Here is a 21,575-nt window from a genome sequence, read left to right as displayed (position 1 = left end):
ATCATTTGATTTTGCTCATGTAATCTTTCACCGACCCTGATTAATTCCATATGATCAATTAGATTCCACAGGCGTATATGAGGGCGGCCAGTGGCAAATCACAAGAGTGAACTTGGCTCTAAATAACGATCTCGCCGATGTTATTGATTCAACCAACTCCATGAGCAATAATTTAAAACCTATGAAGTATCGACATTTCCAAAAGTCTTTGTATTATATTAAACACTTCGATATGTTCAACACTTGATCAATACATATAAGAAAATTTGATATATGATCAACTCTCCCGATACTTGAGTTTGAAATTTCAACATACAATTCCAGAATTCCAACACATAATACCGAGGCACACGGGATCAATTTTAAAATTTTTCAATAAATGAAGTATCAAAATGTAAATTTGAAAAAAAAAAAAAGAAGATAAAAATAATAAATGAAAAAGTAAGAAAAAAAAACATAGTCTTTTGTTCTCTTCCAACTCTCGTTTCCGTAACACATAATTCATTCCCCCAATTTTTTTTTACCTCTTCTTTCCAACACACTCTGACATACAAATCTCAAATGTAAATTGCTTGTTTTTATCTTCCAAGTTTTATAAATTATTGAAATGAAATTGAATTTGTCAAATTGAAATAATGAATAATATTAACAAATAGCGGATTAATATTTTAGTGTAAATTCATTCTAGGCTCTTTTTTATTATTTATTTATTTGTGAATTTAAATCAAATTAATTTAATTAAAATAACATAAAAATGATAATTTATCATATATACATACACAACAATATATAATAGTTGTATACCAATGTATCCAAATTTTTTATTTTTTAAAAAACGGCATGTCAACGTATCATATCTCATGTGAGGATATCGGTGCTACTTAGAGACTTTTATCAAAGGGGGAGGGGCCAAGACCAGCCGTTCGACAATCAGCCGCTCTCATTCAAGCATCATTTCTAGTCAGAAAGCTGAACGCCCGGCCCGCCCCTACCTTAACAAAACCACTACAAAGGGGGAGACCCATTTGGGAATGTCGCCGTTCGTCGCATCCGAGTTATGGCAGAGTCGCTGCTTGGTCTCTTAAATATGAAACCTTTCAAGGTACCGAATTAAATCCACTCGCCCCTTCTAACAAGGGGTTGAGAAGATCTTAAGGTAATACATGACTACCGGGAAGCCGAGAAGCGGCACTAGTTGGAAACAACGGGGAAAATACAACCTCCAAGTCATCAAACCAGAGTCGCAGCTAGGTCCGGAAAACAAGCGCGATGTACAGGATATTCGCTGTGGACAAACTCAATGCATGTCCAGAACGAACGCTGGATAAAACCGCGCCGCAATGCTCACAGAAGCAGATATTGTGTCTGCACAGTGGAGGAAAATACAGCAAACGTATCCAGCAAACCTCTTTTTCTCCTCCAATAAAGGATACTGGAAAAGAGACAGAAACAAGGGAGGCAAGAAGCTCCTCACTTCCATCACCTGGAAGTAATCTGGACTAGTTACATAGCAGCCTGCAGTCTTCTCATTTTTATGGCAACCTGGATGTCAGTTGTGCTGATCAAAATCGGCTGAACATCCAACTTTTGATGGGATGTTCCATCACGGAGCTACGCACACAAGTGAACTACGGAGAATTGTGGATGTCAAGATCCAAACACAGATGGTTCGATGAATATTTAGGTAGTATCCGTATCAAATCTTGGGTGGTCATCTGCTGCTCGTCAGAACATTTTAGGCGTTCAGCAAATGTTTGCCATGGCCCTGTGATTCAATTGCATCATATACCCATCCCTGAAGAGCAACTGATCCAATTCTCCATGAGCAAATACTAGCGAGAACCCTGATAATTGGATATGAAGCATAAGAAAAAAGCGGCGAGGTACGCAGAAAAGCAATAATGCGGCGAAAGTCAAGTATTGTGGGGAAAAAATTAAATATAGGAAGGTAAAACGTAGACACTGGACAAAATCTGTAATTCCTTCCCTTGTTTAGATGCATAATGGAGAAAACTGTGCGGGGGAAAATAAAATTGAGTGATAGACTTGAGTAGCCTTTTTCTTTCTCTTGCTTCTTGCTTACCACTTTCACTAAGTATACTCTTGTGATTATATTTATATCTATCAGACACAAGTCAACTTCCATCCATTTACCTCTGACTTTGGAGATACCTTCTTTGGGTCCACCAGTAAGTAAATGAATTTCCTTCCATTCCGTTGTAGTTAGCCAGATAATAGAATCATTGCGAGCAGGTTCTTTTTTCTTTTTCTTTTTTTTCCTTCTGGTCCTTTCAATGTCTTCCATTCCAGATAAAAGAGCAAAACGCAAACACTCATGAGTAAGCAAGAAAAAGCGGGCACTAAAAATAGAGTTGAACTGCATTAATATCAATTTGTTTCAACTGTACTTAAAAAAAAGAAAAAATAGAATATCGCATTTCCTGTTAACAAGGATGTTTATGGTTCGTGGGTCTGTTTGGAGTATACTTTAAATTAAAAGCAAAAAACAACGAATTTCAGTTAGAAATTTCACCATAATCAATTTAATAAGGTTTAAAGTCAAACCAAACCATGAACTTAGTTCATTTAAGAGATGTGGCTCTAAGCTAAGTAGTGAGTTTCATTTAATTGCTAACATCAAGCTAGAAAATTATTTCCATTATAGAAAAACATAAAGGAAAAATGCAAGCTGCAAATACATAGAAAATTCATTAGCTATGACAATTTTCATTAGGTGCGAGAAAGAGGGATAATAGTCTTACTGTTGATAACAAAATTATTTCCTTAACAAATACTATCAATTTGGTTAGGTTTATCAAGTTAACACAAGTAGGGGAACCCCAACAAATAAGTTTAACAGAAAACTTCTACAACCTGAGACCAAATAAAATCAGCCTTAACAGATAGCAGCTTCATCAGTTTTTAAACTTTTGCCACCACTTCAACCCCAAAAAAAAAAAAAAGTAAAAAATAATTAAAAATATATATATTTGCCACCACTAGAGCTCATCAACCATGCCAAAGAGTTACAAAATCCCAACTTAACAAACTCATTCATATGCCTATCTAGCAATGATTTGCCAGCCACCAAGCACATGGAGAAACTAATTCAATGGTTGATTGGTTCAATCAGAGATACTAATTGATTGCACCAGATCCCCTAGCTAAGAGCAGAAACATTAAGTAATTCAGCATTGCCTTACTTGGTAAGCAGATCCTCTTGACTCAACTCATTAGTGCCTTTTGACACAAATAAATAAAATCACGACCAAGGGATTGGAATTTAAATTTCGCTGTATAATGAAAATTTACTGCTTTTTTTTCATATATTTCAATAATGACAATCATAAGACCGGGACAAGATATCATAAGTCAACCTGCACCATCTTCAGAAATCCACACTCTCTACTTCCACCTTGCACAACATTTTACTGGGGCGTGGAGCCTTCGAAGGTCACCAGGGGCGACGGCACCAAGTGGAGGTGGACTTGCTTTCGGGTAACGTGCAACGTTTTTTTTTCTGTGGCGATTTCGTCTTGCCTTGTTTGCGTCGAGTCTGCTTTTGTTGCTGATGCGTGTTTTGACGGTGGACGAAGCCGACGGAGACGTACAAAAGGCGGACCTGTCGATAGATCTGAAGAAGCACCATGCGCCGCTGACGTTCCTGGACAAGTTGGCCTTCTGGACGGTCAAATCCTTGAGATACCCCACGGACATATTCTTCCAGGTACGTCCTCAGCTTCAGCTTATGATCCGGCGAGTTCTGCACATCTGGCGGTTCGACGCCTGGTTCTCCATCTAATCCTAAAGATCGGATAGTTGTATCGTTGGCCGATCTACACGTACACCAGCCCTCGGCGTGTCGAGATCTATTAGAACATATAACTTAGAACGCGCATGGTCTTGGTTGGTGTTCCATCGTGCATGGACTAGTCGATGTTTGATATGGAGTTGTACCTGTAGAGACAGAAGGAGTCAGGGTGACCTCGCTCTTTGAAATGGACGGAGATTTCTTGGACAAAAAGTTTTAGGTTGCGTTTGAAATTGCTGATTGTGCCTTCGGCCTTTTCTTTTCCACTTTTTTTTTCTCTCTTTGTTTTTCGAGGGGGTTTTTATATTTGGTTCTGAATTTAAAGATTTAATTTTTATTTTAACAGAACACCTCGAATTTTTATAAAATCATGTGAAGTTGATGTTGGACTTCTTTTTAAATTAAATATCAAAGTAATTTCCTTTTTTTCATCTTATTTATGAATTTAAAATACGAGTTTATGTGTCTAATTGGTAATTAGGGGTAAATTGTCTTCTTTCCAGCCACTGTCCATCGTGGGAGCTAGACCTTTTTTTTTTATGTTAAATTTTATCTTTGATATGTAAGGGCGTAAGAGGCTAAACGCGCGATTCGCTCCCGAGAGTTTTGAGCTTGTGAACAGAGAAGATATGGCTGCGGAGCGATGATGCTGGAGACCGTGGCAGCAGTGCCCGGCATGGTCGGAGGATTGCTTCTGCACCGCAAATCGCTGAGGCGGTTCGAGCACAGTGGTGGTTGGATCAAAGCCTTGCTAGAAGAAGCTGAGAATGAACGCATGCACCTCATGACCTTCATGGAGGTTTCGCAGCCAAGGTGGTACGAGCGCGCCCTCGTGTTTGCAGTCCAGGGCGTCTTCTTCAACGCCTACTTCCTGGGCTATCTGATCTCTCCCAAATTTGCCCACCGGGTGGTTGGCTACCTTGAAGAAGAGGCCATACACTCCTACACCGAGTTCCTGAAGGAGTTGGACAATGAAAATATCGAGAATGTCCCGGCTCCGGCCCTCGCCATCGACTATTGGCAGCTCCCCGAAGGATCCACTCTGAGGGATGTCGTGCTCGTGGTGAGAGCTGATGAGGCACATCACCGGGATGTGAACCACTTTGCATCGGTAATGATCTCATTCACAGCACCTCTCAAATTTTTATAGCACTTGTGCGATTTATCAATCGGACTGTATACTCAATCTGATCTTGACTGGTTGAAATGGATGAATTGTTTCAGGACATACATTATCAGGGACGTGAGCTGAAGGAAGCTCCTGCTCTACTAGGGTATCATTGAAATATTCCAGGTCACTAAGGCTGTGTTTGAGTTTATGTTCAAAAATTGTTCCGGGAACGGAAATATAAAAACTATTTCTATTCAAGAACAATTTTTGACCAGAAAGACGCGTTTAGTAAACTTGTTCCGAAAATTAAAAAAAAATAAATAGAAACACGTTTGGTAAATTTATATTCTTTTTTTGTTTCTTTTAATTTTTTAATTTTAATTTTCTTTATTTTTTTTTCTATTGGCCGATCGCCGGCCATGCCGAGGCCTACACCAACAACGGGGATAGCAGCCTTGCCCACCACGATGAGGCTCGCCGGCCCCTAGCGAGGTCGAGCCTCGCCGTGGTTGGGCGAGGCCGAGCCTCTCCAAGGGCCGGCGACGCTCCGCGAGATCGCCGCCCTCAACGACCGGTCGCCGCATGGCCAAGGCCGGCGACCGGCCAAAGAAAAAGAAGAAGAAAAGAGAGGAGATAGAAAATTTGTTCTATTTTCTGGAACAAAAAATAACTTTTTTTTTGTTTCTTATTTCTGTTCCAATTTTGTTCTAGGAAAAAAATAAATTTTGAACAAAACGCAAACAAACGCGTAAGCCGTTTCTTTTTTTTTCCCTAACAAAAAAAAATTTTTGTTCATAAACAAAAAAAAAAAAACACATAAACATGCAAGCCCTAAAGTGCTGCGAAGGATCAAAAGTTCGTTATATGCTCGAGGACTATGTCTTTTACTATTAAATAATTTCGGTACTCATTACAATGTTTAGAATCCACTGTTGTGTTCATCAAAATGATTCTGGCTACAGGAGTTCATCGTCGTGAACCTCATGGTAATTGTACTTCGATTCCTTTTCCCCCTTGTGAAGAATCAGTAAATATAAGAACAGATAAGTGGCTGAGAAGAGGTTTAATAGGGGGACCGGCAAACAGAAACGATCCCAAGCAAGTCTCTGAGTTAATACTACCGGGGACACAAATGTGGAATGAACCATTGGTAAGAAATTTGTTTGATACTCAGACTACACAGGAAATTCTTGCAATACCAATAAATGGTCCTTTTTTTACTGATGAGCTAGTATGGACGGGCACACAACATGGATCATTTACAGTCAAAAATGGGTACAATTTGTTGAGAGACAACATCACAGAAAACACAGCCAATCAACACCCCTCCTCCTCATACCAAACCCCAACAGCATTATGGAACGCAATTTGGCACATGAAAACCACTCCGAAAGTGAAGTTTTTCATATGGTGGGCTTGTCAAAACGCCCTACCAACTAAGGAGAATCTCTGGAAGAGAAAGATCTCACCTGACCCGCTATGTGACCTATGCAAAGCCACGGAAACGGCCGAACATACTCTCCTCCTCTGCCCTTGGGCTGCAGGGGTATGGAATCACATGGAAACAAATCAGCAAACCGAAGCACATGAAATCAGACGCTTAGATGAATGGCTGACAAAATTTACAAGCAAAGACCCACACCTCCCCTCTCTAGAGAAAGTCGGCACTCTCCTATGGCAGGTATGGAAGGGCCGAAACGATTTCATCTTCCGAGGAACCAAACCGGATGCCAACAAAGTGATAGATCTAGCAAGATCTCAGCAAATCAGCTACCAAAAATGGGGATCTGGAGAGGAACTAGTGAAGAAAACCGAAGAACCGGAGAAAGAACCCACCTGGCGAGCTCCAAAGCCCGGCTGCCTCAAGCTGAACGTTGACGGATCGTTAGGCGAAGGATCGACGGAGGGAGCGGTTGCCTGCGTTGTGCGGGACTCCTTCGGCACCCTAGTAGATGGATTCTCGAAGAACGTCTGGGCGGAATCAAGCGTGCAAGTTGAAACCCTAGGGTCCTTGAAGCCCTAAAGTTTTTAAAGGAGAAACACTTCTGCGAAGCTGTCTTGGAAACTGACAGTAAAACCGTGTTAACTAGCTTGAAGAATGAACAGCAAACTGAAGTGAACGCACGTGGGGCGGTGAGGAGCTGTCGACTTCTTCTCCAGCAGATGCCGCGACTGGGCCTTGCTTTCTGTCCCCGCTCAGCGAACCAAGCTGCGGACTGGGCCGCACGTAACCAACGCCTGAAGACCATTCCTCCGAATTGGTGGGCCTCTCCTCCCTCAAGCCTATGGGCTCTTTTATGTATCGACGCCCCGGTAGCGGGCCATCGCGGTTCTCCGCGTATATGATAAATAAAAATTCACTTTTAGACAAAAAAAAAAAAAAATAACCCCATCTTGCTGTTGCTGAATAAAGAACTCGTGTTTGACCAAGATCATCCGTTCTAATTCACGATGGTACTTTCCAAATGGCAGATTTATGAGATAGAAAAGGGACTGGTTTGCGGTTGATCGAAGAATTGGAGTTCGTCTGGGGAGAAGCTTTCTGCTTGAAGCGAATGATAAAATGTTCAAGCCATGTCTTCTCTCCTGCAACTCCAAGGTAGCCCAAATGGTAAGTGCAATACAGGGTGCTCTTCTTAGGCATGGCCAATTTTAGAGTCGAACCTTTTAGAATTTGAGAATTGGAGAATAGCAGTCACTGACTGACTACTATCGTGTCAACTAGGATGGGTTTAGATATTACAAAATCTAGCAACATCTTTACAGCAAAATGTAAATTTATGTTAGTTCCTTCAAACGGAAGGATAGATTCAATTAAATTGAAGCAAGTACTATGCGAAACGGCGAGATGGTTATAGGGACGGCAATGATTCAATATGGTGGTGGCAGTTCCCATGAACAATAGGCAACTACCTCAATTTCAAGACATATCCCATGACTGGGAGATGTTGAAAAATCACAAGGATATATGATCAATCTTAGTGTAAGAGTATAAGCATCGGGCCCTACTATTGTTTTGCATGAAGGTCATAGGGAAAATATACAAATAATTCGTGAACTTTAGCATATTGTGCAATGTCATTCCTAAAGTTTCAATTTGTTCAATACTATCTTGAACTTTATCTTGATGTGTAATATTTTCCATATACTTTTAATTTGACCTTTTTGTGCATATTCAATCTAGTCACTAAATTATATTTAAAATTTTCAATATTGACCATAAACTTGAATTAATGAAAAAGATAATATTGGATATTTTAATATAGTTTATGGACTAGATTGAACCTATCCTATAGATTGAAAGACCATATTAGACAAATTAAAAGTTCAAGGGCAACATTGCATATTAAGCTAAAGTTCATGAACTATATGAACAACTTAAAAGTTAAGAGATGAAATTGCTAATTGAATCGAAGTCTGGGGACCATTTATATCATTTTTCCTATGTTATAGGGCAAATGTTTTTCTCTAATCACACACCACCATGCTTAGCAAAATAAAAGGACAAGATGAACCAGCGTCAACGCGGGTCAAACCAGAAGAGAAGCCATGTGTTGTGCTATGGTGCTTATACTACAATAATTTTTTTAAAATAGGATCACATTTGATTTTTGTCGAGATCACCTGCGACAAAGCAGTATATTAGCTTCTTCGATAGAAGCTCATTCATTGGAAGGAATCGGCCCGACATTTTGAAGATGGGCCCGTGAAGACCCTGGAACTTCGCTAGGCGACTGAAAGTATAACCAACGGCAAAAGCTGATTGAGTGCTTAGATTGGCTAAACCAGAAATGAGTAGATTCGCTGATGATAAAATTTGTTGAACTGATTTATGTATATTTTGGTGAAGCTTATCGACACATGTTAACAAAGATGCATATTCTCCTTTTTTTTAGGCTAATTGTGATGATTCTGCTGATTTTCCACTGAATTTGTAGTTGACATGTTGCTCGAAAAGATGCAAACTTTTGGAAGCATAAACAGAGATGGTAACAAGACTTGGCCATCCAATGGTCATAGATGAAAAGCAAGATTTGTGCAATTGTGACAAGCCTGTGATTGGAATTCAGTGAAAATGACCACAGACAGGCGATAGACGGAGCCTTAGCATAGCGCACATAAATTCATTTTCTCCTTCGCGATAATGCTCCTGTTGTTCAGTCAAAACACTGCGACGACATGATTTTCTAGACATGCGAAACGACAACCAGAGCAAGCTCAAATATTTATTCAGACTTCTCAGTTTTCTTAGCGTCACAGTGGAATATGGAAAATTCAGGACATTCTTACAACCTCATATTCATGGGACAACTTCAAGGGGACTCTTTGAAACGGGCCGCTCTTCCGACCACAGTTCCAGATTAACTGTTTCGGTTCCCCAGTGGATCAAACACTTGACGACCTCACTGACATTGAACCGATTGACTAGTCCCACACCAAGGCATTTGTCCCAGAGCGACCATTCACCTGAAAAAAAAAAAAAAAGACCGTCAGGCACCAAGATAAAGAACATCCTCATTTGTTAGGGAAAAAGAAAACGTCAAAAACGACTGGGTGCTGGTTCGATGACCAATTAATGGTTGTTCTATCCAAAAGGTCATCATCCTTAAAGGAATTTTTCGAACACTAGGAGAAAAATACGTTAATGACAACAAACTAAATTTGGGTTAATCAAGTTCATTTGAGTGAATGCTATAGTTAACGACATCTAAGTTAGGTAGTCAAAGAAGAAAATATTCCACAGAGGACAGGAAAATAGAAGCTGGAAGGGTTACAGAGCAAGAAGTGTTGTAAACAGTGGAAGGAAGTTTGCCAACAACAGAAGTAGGACATTCTATCCCAGGAGCAAAATGTGCTTAACAAACCTGCAACTTCAAAATTCGAATTGAGTTTTGAATGATTCAATCTGAAGATCTGACACTTGATTGATGAAATTATACTCAATCAGATATAATTTAACCCAACCTAAAAACTAGATATTCATTTATCATGGAAAAGAGTGAGAAAATTAGAATTTATGCCAAAGCAGATGTATGGATCTTCAAAAGATGTACAGAAATTATCTATGGTGATTGGAGATCCACTTGATGAAGATTTTAAGCATATGTAGGTATAAGCATCTGAAGAAAGTGAAGAACATCGCCATACTCAACCTATTGATGAAATGGAACGTCCAGATATGCAGTAGCTAATTGAATGAAATCGGATATAGAGGAATCAAAGCTGATAGGTGCTTTCATGGAAGGAAATTCATGGACCTATCAATTGACATTGATTAATGCAAGGCCATATGAAGATATACACAAGGATGGAGAAGGATGACACTGATGGCTGGCTAAAGGACCTCTGGCATTTGGGTCAACGAGAATTGAGGACTGGAATTCGAAGCAGGAGACGAGAATAGGCTATAACGAGAATACTACCAATATGAAGAGTCTACACCTTGATTCTTGTACTTCCACTTGTGCTGAACTTAGAAAGACCTCAAGTGTATTTTGAACTGTCTTTGTATCATCTCATCTCTAGTAAGCGGAGTGTGTTTACAAATTTATATGAGAGGGAGAGGCTTAACTATATGGGGGCATTGATAGGAGACCACTGTTCCGTTTTATAGAGCAGCTGGTTCTGTACAAGGGTTTACTATAGAAGCGACTGATGCTGAAGCTGTGTGGAACAGATGGTATGAGTAGTAAGGTATTTGGAGGAAGTGGACTCAGCTTGCTGGAGGCTGGGCTGGTAGTACTTGAAGAGGGGAGTATACTTAGCTCAGTTTTGTTAACTCAGCTCTTTTATTTCTTGTTAATCACTTAAAGCATCAATGGTTTCTGGAATATTTCTGTTAAACTAATACCAGTGTTAAAAAGTCGATGCAAACCAACTTTGGGTGATCCAAGACGGTAGAAGTACCAAAATCTTGAACAATGCACTTGGATCTTGGTTTACTAAGGTATTTGTAATCCCATGCAAGTTTTTGACAACCCAGTGTAAGAGTTTCAAAAGTGGAGTGATGCAACCGATCTTGGTTTATTATGGAGTATAGCTCTCCAGTTACCCAGGCCTTTGCAGAAGATAACAAAATGCAGAACCAAAAGAAAAGGTAAGAAAAAACGATTACCCTTAGGTAGAAGATTCCCTTCAAAAGTCTGCTCGCCAGAATCGGGCCAAAGTTCGTGCTTAGAACCGTCAACAGCTGTAAATGAGATAAAAGATTCTGTAGGGTGCAACAGGGCGAATGTGGGGTGTACTCTCAAGCAGACCAACCTACAGCAGAATATAAACAACCATTATAGGTGATCATCACCAATCTGAAAGTTTAGGGTGCAAAAGGGTGAATATGGGGTGAATATATGACGACAAAAACCAAAAAGCATAAAATGCAGTCCTCTAATGATATCTCCATTTAATTTTCTGATTATATTTATTCACTGTAAGAAAAATGCAGGCTCAACTTAAGCATGTACTCTCAATAGTGACGAGCAATGAGTTTTTCATAACATTTTCTTAGCATTAACATAATTGCTCATTTCATAAAGGCCTGTTATCAGAAGTCCTTTGTAGTTGTGTAACTTTCTCCAAGACTGTGTTTGGGCTGACCTTGAAAATCCACCAGAACCAGCACCAACTTTCCTGGCTACAAGGCTAGAGTCAATTTGAAACACCTTAGGTTGTCCTTTCTGATAGATATGAGTCGTTGAATAGCCAGTCCACCACCAATTTCACCTTCCATCATAAGAGATTCCTCCTCTCCAGCGTGCTCAAGATTTCTCCTACAGGTAATGAGCACACGTGAGGTAAATCTAGTGCAAGAAAATAATATTCTTATGTTTTGCAAAACAAAAGACAACAATGTTGATAAATAAATAATTCGGCAGATTACAAGTGGTCAAACGCTTCTACGTAATTGAAAAGTCAAGTTCTACTCTGGTCCAATTTGCAAACTGCTGGATTTACTAAGAAGTATTCTGAGGCCTATTGAAAATACTGATGCAGACATACACAGACTAGAAGAATTCTGATTCACTTCCTATTGTACCAAAGCCATTAAAGGATGTAGTATAACTCATGTTGTGACAAAAAGAACCCTGTTACAAGTGTATATATTCTACAATCTTCAATAGAGAGTAAAAGGAGAATATAAATAAAGACTACACCTTTACTCAATTACTAAATAACAAAGTAAATAGATGGCTCTATTTATAGATCAATAGAGACACTAGCAAAACCTTAATTTCCTTATATATGACCACCTACTAACTACTAGCTAATAGCCTAACATTATAAATGTATTTCAACAATTCCCTCAAGCTGGAGCATCCGCCTTGCATATGATAGTTGCAACTCTCATCCAAAGTTTGTGACTAAAACACTGTGTAAACTGGACCTCAACTAGAAAATGGATGTTGATTATATCGAACCGGATTTGAGATAATGACAATTATGTCCAGACCTTACAGGACAAACTGAATATAGTCCACGTTAACACCACTTTTGATGAAAGCGCTGAAGAAACAAATTAAGATCAAAATATTGAAACCTCTCTTTGTCATATAACAAAGGTTAAACGTGTGAAAACTCGACTTGAATTGCAGCAAGCTAAACTCCATCACCCCACAACACTTGACTTTGGCAGCTCAATGAAGGTATGCTAATATCCGGTGCTCACAGCTTTTGCTTGAAACTTGACAACAACCTCACTCGCCGATGACGCTATCAATTGAAGATGAGTCTCACAATAAATAACATCAACAGTAGGCTTCTTAAGATTTCAAAGGACCACAATTGAGGAAGTTGTTAAAGATGAGTTGCTACTGGATAAAGCCTTTTTCTTGACTCGTCTTTTTTTATAAGTGAGAGAGCTCTATTAAAGAAACAAAAGCACATGAACCGGAGCAAATGCGTAAAGCTTGACTGATACACAAACCAGAAACGACAGAGGACGACAAAGGAGACAGCTACTGAATGAAGGACTTGATGGAACCCTATACTAGAGAACAAAGGGACTTGATTGAGAGTTTCCACTAGCCATTAAGACAAGGAAGAGTGACAAAGAACAGCCTGTGAAGTGATGGGGAGCAGTGCAGATTCGTGACAGTGGCTTGAGAAAAGTTTGTGATTGTAGACTTCAGCTCACTGGAAAAGACAAGATCAATGGCAACAGATTGAGACGGGTGGTCAATAGACAGCGACTCAGAGGAACAAAGGAGCAGCAACTCCTTGATAACAACGAAAAACCGACGAAAACGACAAGTTTACTTGATCTGGACGAACAGCGATTCCCTTGATGACAAGCAGCGATTGATGGAAAGAAGAAAGATAAACCTTGGGTCCCTTTCTAAAATTTTAATGAGTTACTTGACAATGTAGACTAATACTTAAATACTTTCCTCATGCGTAGGCTGGACTTTGTGAAATATATGATAAAGATGGCAAATGAGGCCCAAAAAATTTAAACTTGGGACCTCCTCAGGAAAACTTGATGAACATGCGTTGACAGATATGACAAACAAAATTCTTCAGTATTTGCGAGATTCAGCAATAATACCCCTGCAACTGCCATGTTTGGCTCATGCTTCGCAATTAATGGTCCAATAACATACTCAGACCCAGAATAATAAGTCCAAACAAAGACGAAATTAAATCTTTCATTAATTCAAGCAAACTATTTGTTCCTAATAATCAACACTGCTATAATCTAAACTCTTGTTTCTTCCTCCTAATACATGAAATATCTTAAACAACTATTTGGCTCATTTTCTTCATGCTGCAGAGAGGCAATCACCAAAACTGAGACAGAAGTTGAGAAACTTACTCGATGACAGCATAGCCCTCAGTACATCCAGCAGACCTATACTCTCTTCCACTATACTCTTCATATCCATTTATTTCAATTCTGCTATGAAGCCATTGTGTACCTGCCATACAGCCAAATAAAATTCGAGGTTCTATCTGAAATTCTGATAACTTATATATGTTTTCACATATCTTATAGCATTTGCCTTCATGCTTTACTAATCATAAAATCAACCTCAACCTTCCTCAGCATAGAGCGATATAGAGGATCAACTGTAATGGTCATAATTGTCGTGGCAGTGACAGCATACAGGTCACAATTGTGTAGATCATACAAGTATGAAATAGGAAAAAACTCAATGATTAACAAAGTCTCAGCTTTTGCATACTATAATGATGCTAGATTACTTCATGTTTGCTTTTCATGAGAAAATACCAATTGAAGTGGCTGTCTTACCAGTGCTGGCATAATTATCATTATGGCCATGACACAATCCAGAATTGCCTATAACATCAAGAAATATCTGGTCTATGACAAGCTGCTTCATGGCCAGTGTAAGTTAACGATAAGCTGTCATGTTCATCCCTTCTTAGATTGAGCAAGACAAGATGTATCCATGTTGATATAGATGTGATAGGAGTTATGCAAATGTTGTGGGCAATGCCAATAAGTCTCTCCAATAACTTAATTTACTACCAATCAAAGGAAAAAGAAACTCCTACCAGTCCAGAGTTAAATATTCTATTTCTATTTGAATTGAACTTCTTATGCGCTAAATTGTCACATATGCAGAGAAGCAGCATCACACATATCCTGATAAAGAAGGAGGGACAAAAGTAAGCAAACTTTTGTAGACAATACTAACCCAAAATCTATTCAAGCACATTAATTTACTTCTTGAGCAAAGAAAAAAAAACGATACTTGTGATCAAGTGCAAAAGGAATCTCTGTGGAATTGAACTGAACCTCTCGTATATCTGATTGTCAGCTATGTAGCTACCAAAAAGCATCACCCATGTCCAAACAATTCAACTTTTGCAGAACTGGTTTTTGCTGAAGAGAATCGACATTTAGTTTAAACTTACTGATAAGGAAAATCAGCACTATCGCTGCACGAACTCTTTAATATATCAGCAAGCTTTCACTTTCAAAAGTTGGAATTCAAAAACGTTTAAATAGTTGTAGTAGTATCAGGATGGTTAAGAACCCAGTCAAATCACCTGAAGGACATGCTCCATTGATATGATCCTTCCCCCAATCCAAGGAACAACTTTGGCTATCCATTCCCCACTTTTTAGCTCAATAGGGGTCCTCGAAGTTCTACACCCTTATGGCTTGAGATCTCTTCAACGTCTGGAATGCGCTTACAGCTCTCTGCATGCAAGAATCACTTGCATCAATAAGGGTACATGGAGAAGATGCAGAAGACATAGGCAAAGTCGTGATATGATATCAACAAATGCAGTGATTTTCAAACATTCTTCTTCGGAGCCCATAATAATCCATGAGGAAGAATGACATCCCCAGTCAAGGAGGAGCCACCTTCCTCGAATATCAGCAAAAAGTTGGAAAAGCTGCTACAGGATGTGCAGTAAAGTTCATGGATTTACCAATTCTCTCCTTCCCACAGCAAAAAGTTTCTAAAAGATGTCCTGGAAATATCATCCATGTAAACTTTTTAAAGTTGATGCATGGCAATCAATAAGAGTTGAAACAAGTGTAAGCAGTCATTAAGGAGGCAACTTTCCTGTGTGTGGATATGAATGAGCACAAAGTATCTCTACCAAACCATGGTTCTTGATTTAAATTTGCATTTATGACTATAAATCTGATAAACAAACATTAAAGTTCCATGTTGTTAACATGTTCACAGACTGAATCAATTCTTATGGATAGCATATTTACTATACCAATGTGAAAATGGGAATTTGTATCCGTTTTCCATTGGAAAAAGCCAATAAACCCACAAATTGCTGCAGCTAGGGATATCTCACCAGCATTTTTTCCAGGATAAAAAACTGTGAAAAGAAGACGTGGCCTATTGAATATTAATCTTCGGCTCTAATCATCGCAAAAGGAATAGGCAGTATCAAGACAAAAACAAATATAGATACGAACATAAACTTATGAAATTGGTTTGATAAGAACTTGATAATGAGAGAGGTCCAGCCACGTTCACAGCAGAACACGATTCCATTTTGCCAAAAAAAGTAACGAATTCATCCTCAGAGACGTAGACACATCATAGGGTTTCCAACTTGCAAACTAGCATTACCTAAGCGTGCATTATATTTCTTCTCACTTGCAGCTACCATCTTAGACACTTCGTCCTCTGAAGGCAATGTAATTTGGATAGTGTCGCCATCCATGCCCCACGCATCAACCTGTGTATGATCATATTTGCTCACAATTTCCAAATAACAAGTCCAGTGGTGCTTAATAACAAATTCTTAAATCAGATAAAACAAGCGCCCTTCCTTATGAAAAGGAATTTACCATTGCCCCTCCACCTAGTAACAACATTACATGCAGACGACGTTTTGGCCTCTTCCATGAACCTTCTTCTGTGTACACTCTTATGGTAACCAGCGAAGATTCACGCTCTGCAATATAGTGAGTTAGCAGATATTCTCCTCCAAATACTTATATCCATCACCATCATCTTCATAAAGAATGCCCTTCGCGGTCCCTGTTTGGCAGAGAAGATACATACCAATATATGGATAAAATTAAACCAGTCTTCTTTACAGCAGGAAAAAAGAAAGATATGGATGAAACACTCGGTAGTCACATGCTATTTATCATATATTCAACCTTCCAATTTTTCTTAACAAAAAGATCCTCTTGCAAGTGCTTTTTGACTTAAGCCTAATAGCAACAAAAATGTAAACCCATTGCCTCACTTTGCTGTCAACTTACAGTATCGATTAAGAACTTTTGTGGAAAAAAAATTTCGATGCTCGTCAACAGTAGTGTGTGACAAAGAAGCATGCCATAGACTCACGAGATAGGAAAATACAGAATTAGACGAGCTTACTTATTGGAAAGACGGAAAGAAAACAATCGGACACAATTTAGCAAAGTACATTTAACAAGATTGAGTTAATGGCATGCTTAAGTTGTTCTAAGCTTGAGCAACCAGAAATTATCTATTAAATAGACATCTGGCATTAGCGGTTCATTCAACAAACAACATAATGATAATTATAAGAATCCATAGAGGAAACAATAAATTTTTCAATTGAAAGCGATGGACAATGATAATTAGACTTCTAATCAGCAACTTGACGTGTTCCAAAGATGAATTTTCACAAGTTATATATGTTCATGACCTGTAACCATCAATACAACACTACCCAAGAAAAATTCAAGTCAAACAAGAAAATTCAAGTGGAAGAGATATACCGTGCTCATTCAAAGCCACAAGGAGGTCAAGTCATCTGAAAGATTAGCTTCACCAACATGTTGGTGGGGAGGACCCAAAGGAATGATTGAACCACCTTGTAGAAATAATAAGGGCAGATCCTATCAAGTTAAAGCAAAAATAACGTTAACTGCCGGCAAACCATTATCATGAAGAGCATTACAGAGAAACTAAGAACTTGTGGTACCGGGTGTGCATCATCGAAATCAAAGGTCAGCCAAATACCCTTGGGCAACACATGCTGCAAGTCATTTGATTCCTGATGTGGCATAGAGCTGATCAAGATTAAATGACATTAGCAGATGCATATGGATTTATGTTCGGCTTAAAGCCTTTTTAAACGCAATCTATTAAACCCTTGCAGAACCATCAATAAGGCCAAGAAACTTAGGCAAAAGAATCCAAAGAATCATCTCTTATTTTGAGGACTAACAAGAACAGTCTCAAGATTTAATAACCATCACATCTTTTGCTCACTTTTCCCATTAACTTACCAGATGGCATATCTTTATGATGACAATGCTACAAAATGCAGAAGACCTTTAAAAGTAAGACATAACATTGAAGGTACTGATACGTTAACTCAATCAATCTCTCATTAATAGGGATTTTCCTCTCACAGTGGGACACGTACACTCAAACATTAATAACATAGATATGTAGGAAATCTATGTAATTTGTAAGCGGCGATGGCTACTGAGCCTAAGGGGATGAGGGCCACCACCAGCCCCTCCAGGTCCGCTAGTAGTGAGAACATTGATAGAATACCATATTGCATGAGTGCAGAAACATGCATACGTCATGTGATCACGCTACATAAGGCGTGGACAGCAATTATACCTAATGACATGATTAGACTACAGTATATTTAAGTTGTAATCTCAAAAGTTGAAAAATATATTCTCTTTCTGAAACTCTGAGGAAGATGCTAACTAGATCAGCAAAGACAAAAAAAAAGGGAAAAAGACACTAGTAACTGCAATACAATATGGAGAAGCAGCGAGGAGCTCACGTTGCATGTATCCTCATGACATGTGCAAGGTCAAATTTTTAATTTTATAATGAAGAGAGGATAACCTTGCACAAACCAAGAGTGGCCCTAATAGAAATGAATTTTCCAGTGTCCTTAACCTGGGATCTTTGGGATCTGCACAAGAACTTGTTAAGCTTAGATATCCTCTACGCAAATAAGAACAGTAATACATGGGTACGAAGGCAAGAATGCTATCCAACACCAAGCTAACGCACCAGCAAAAAGGTCGGACTTGCCACAAGAGTGCCCGTTTTATGAGCCATGTAGAAAGAGTATATATGTGGGGAAGAAAGCGTAGCGCCGCTTCAGTGCCAGGCGACAGACTTCCTCACACTAGTGCAAGAGAGACAAAAAAGAAAGTAAAAGATCATTTCTGTAAAATCTTCCAAGGGAACCAATGAATTTACAAAATAAGCACCAACGACAATTAGAGGAATCTATACATTCCAGCAATCTGAAGGTAGAGAATCTGATACTAAAGAGTCAGCTTGCTAAATTGGTCATGATTTCATATATTTTACAAGAAAGGAAGGTCCAGAGGTTCCCTACGGACTGAGAGACATGATTTATTTCACATGTTTCATAGCCATTTAAGAAATTTGGAGTCTTTCTGATGACGGGTCTATCAGTAACAGAAGAGGAAACCTTTTCTTTCAAAACACTGGGAGCAAGGTCAGCGGACAGAAGTGCTTTATTGAGAGAATTTAATTCGAATGAGTGAAATAAAAATCATCAGGACAAAGTTCATGCACATGACATGAGCACGTCACCAAGGAAAAGCAGCACATACCTCCTCACCAAATGACCAAGGCTCATGGTCATTGGTGTCCATTTCAGAGTGTCCACGACAGAATGGAAACATTGCACCTATACCCATCCACCTTCCAAAAAAGCTTGGGTGTCGCATTTCCTACGAATCCACCGATATCAGGTCCTGAAAGTGGTTGACCACTGAGACCCTGAACAAAATTAAAATTAGTCAGGATGGATGATCTGTACATTTGTGAATTATGTGAATTATTCTCAAAACACCGCATCAAATTTGTAGACGGAGTCCAAAATCTGTACATAAAAGCTAGAACTTTGGGTTGTCCAAGACCCACCAGAGGATGAAAGCTAGGATCTTTCAAAAAAATGGATTCCTATTCAAAGAGTGCATAAATGCATGGATAAGCTCATAGTAAACCGTCAATTTGGAATCAAAATATGATGAATATCACAATTAAAGTCATACCAAAGAAAGGGCAAACGAAACCAGGATCCGGTGCTTCAAAGGGTCTAAATAACTTCAAATACATTAGAGAATTAAGTCTGCAAAGAAATGCCCACAAACAATAGAACCCAATTATTTAGAGTTACTGCTTTGTCATGCCTTGTCAACCGCAAGCTTACTTATTTAAATCAAAGTGTCAGCATGCCATACAACAACTATACCTATCCAATATTGGAGCATCACCTACGTAGGGAAATAGAAATTAAGGTTACCGCTTGCTCATTCTTTTTGATGATATGCACAATGATTACCACGTGATTGATGATGAAAACCAAATTTCTATGTCCATGCTGCACACTGCAGTTACAATATCATAATTACCCTGATATTTACAGACACTTGAGCTCCACCTTGAGTACACAATCTTGGAAGGAAAGACCTAAATTTGCTACTGTCATCCCCTTGAAGTAATCCATCTTAAGTTATAAAAGATGAAAGTTGGACAGGAAAATGCAATAAGTTCAGCGAAAACCAAAAGTAAACGGAATTTCTTCAAGCAAAAACAAGCAGCATAGCCTCCATAATTCACTTACCAGCTGAAGTACCATTGAGATGCTCATGTGCAGGTGCTCCCAGTTTGAAATGTTATCACCAGTCCAAGTAGCTGCATACCTCTGGCTACCGACGAATCCAGCTCTAGTAAGGACAAATGGACGTTTGTTTTCGCTAGATGATTTAATGCCCTTCATACGTAGATCTAGCCATCAGCATTCCATAAACCTGTAACAGGGATGGTAAAATTGAGTAACCAGATCTTAGTGGACAAAAACAAAAGTACCAGCTACATGAGCAATGGTTGCAAGTCACCAAGATATTTAGAATGTAGCATTTGCAACCGGCATCTATAACAAGGAAATTCTTGGGAATTATCACCATAAAATTTGATCTCTCGCAATAATGTCACTAGATAAAGGAGAAGAGTCAAACTACTTATTTGTTTCTCTAATTGCGAGTACATTCAAAGTATCTTTGCTGTTTTCTTCTCCGCTACTAGAGCAGCAATAACTCTAATTTGGAAATTGCCAATCATTTTCAGGCCTTCAACTACTGTAATTTTTCTTGGTCTCCCTCACTTTTTGCTTTCTCCATAAAGGTTCAAACTAGAGATACAGCTAAACAGAAGCCTTCAAAATTTACCTAGTGAGCATCAGAGAAACAAACCAAGCAATGCGGATTGCACATGCAAGCCAAAATTACAAAATTGACCCTTTCCATTTCACTTTTTCCCATTGTGATATTGATAGGATTTATTTTTTACTGTTTTCTCTCCAAATGCTTAAAAATTATTAGAAGTAAGAAGGGTAAATGGGTCTTTACTACTTTTAAGATTTATTTGATGTATATATATTAAAATTTATTAAATAATACTCATGTACGTTTTCCTCACATGGTATCAAAGCTTTGGGATTAACTCTAGTCGACAGAGTAGCCACTCGCCGCCGCTCAACTCGCCGGAATAGCCGGCCGCGTGGCCGTGGCTTGTCACCGCGAGTGTCTCCCTTCTTCTTTCTTGCACGATTCTTTCTTGACCTTTCGTGTGGCTCCCTCTCGCGGTTTGCGCGGCTCGCATGCCTCGCACGAGTCGTGCAACCTGTGCAGCTTGCTTAACCCATCGCGTGACCTACTACCGCTCGCGCGGCTTGCACGGTTGGTGCGTTACCTCACGCAGCTGGTGCGGCACCATCTCATGGCTCCATCGCGTGACCCACACAGCTGGGTCATAGATTTTGGTCGCACAGTTCCATCACGTCTCACACAGCTTGCTGGGCAAATTTTGATTGTTGACTTGCTTGATTCGCATGAGGACAGACAAGATATAATGGAGCGCAAAGCACAGGCACTAGTGCCCTCATGCAGGAAAGGACTCTGAGGTGTTTTTTTTGACTGAAAGGAGAAATTCTTTTTTGTCCCTTTACATTGATCTTCTGGAGTTTCGGGCCCTGTGTTGCTTCGGCTTTGATGGCTGGGAAGTTTACTGACCATTTTCAGATTATAAATTTGTTAATTTGAGGGTCTGTGAATTGGTGGTAGTCTCTATTACTTTATGTGGGTTGTGGAGATCTTGTGTGGTAATATTGGGTTATTAAATTATTGAGGCTGAGTTGTTTGACAGAAGCTAAGGTCAGAGTTTG

The 21,575-nt window shown here is 39.2% G+C and overlaps 1 protein-coding gene, 2 long non-coding RNA genes and 1 pseudogene across 3 annotated transcripts; 1 reads left to right on the top strand and 3 right to left on the bottom strand.

The window, feature by feature from the left end:
* Window positions 1-1,195: 1,195 nt before the first annotated feature.
* Window positions 1,196-2,527, bottom strand: LOC120294117. Its single transcript, XR_005551600.1, has 2 exons — window positions 2,155-2,527; window positions 1,196-1,844 (listed from the first exon to the last, which is right to left on the bottom strand). It is a non-coding gene; the product is annotated as an uncharacterized LOC120294117 (long non-coding RNA).
* A 1,044-nt stretch (window positions 2,528-3,571) lies between these two features.
* On the top strand, window positions 3,572-5,101 carry LOC120293631 (ubiquinol oxidase 1a, mitochondrial-like). The gene is made up of 3 exons (XM_039313327.1): window positions 3,572-3,727; window positions 4,434-4,922; window positions 5,036-5,101. Exons 1-3 carry the CDS (start codon window positions 3,572-3,574, stop codon window positions 5,093-5,095), a joined length of 705 nt encoding a protein of 234 aa, XP_039169261.1. The 3' UTR covers window positions 5,096-5,101.
* Window positions 5,102-6,423: 1,322 nt separating this feature from the next.
* On the bottom strand, window positions 6,424-7,294 carry LOC120294116. Its single transcript, XR_005551599.1, has 3 exons — window positions 6,759-7,294; window positions 6,565-6,669; window positions 6,424-6,460 (listed from the first exon to the last, which is right to left on the bottom strand). It is a non-coding gene; the product is annotated as an uncharacterized LOC120294116 (long non-coding RNA).
* Window positions 7,295-8,941: 1,647 nt separating this feature from the next.
* On the bottom strand, window positions 8,942-21,127 carry LOC120293630 (annotated as a pseudogene).
* Window positions 21,128-21,575: the final 448 nt, after the last annotated feature.

This window comes from Eucalyptus grandis, chromosome 5 (genome assembly GCF_016545825.1).
Source record: "Eucalyptus grandis isolate ANBG69807.140 chromosome 5, ASM1654582v1, whole genome shotgun sequence".
NCBI classification, from domain to species: Eukaryota; Viridiplantae; Streptophyta; class Magnoliopsida; order Myrtales; family Myrtaceae; genus Eucalyptus; species Eucalyptus grandis.
This window is presented reverse-complemented; position numbering and strand designations above follow the sequence as displayed.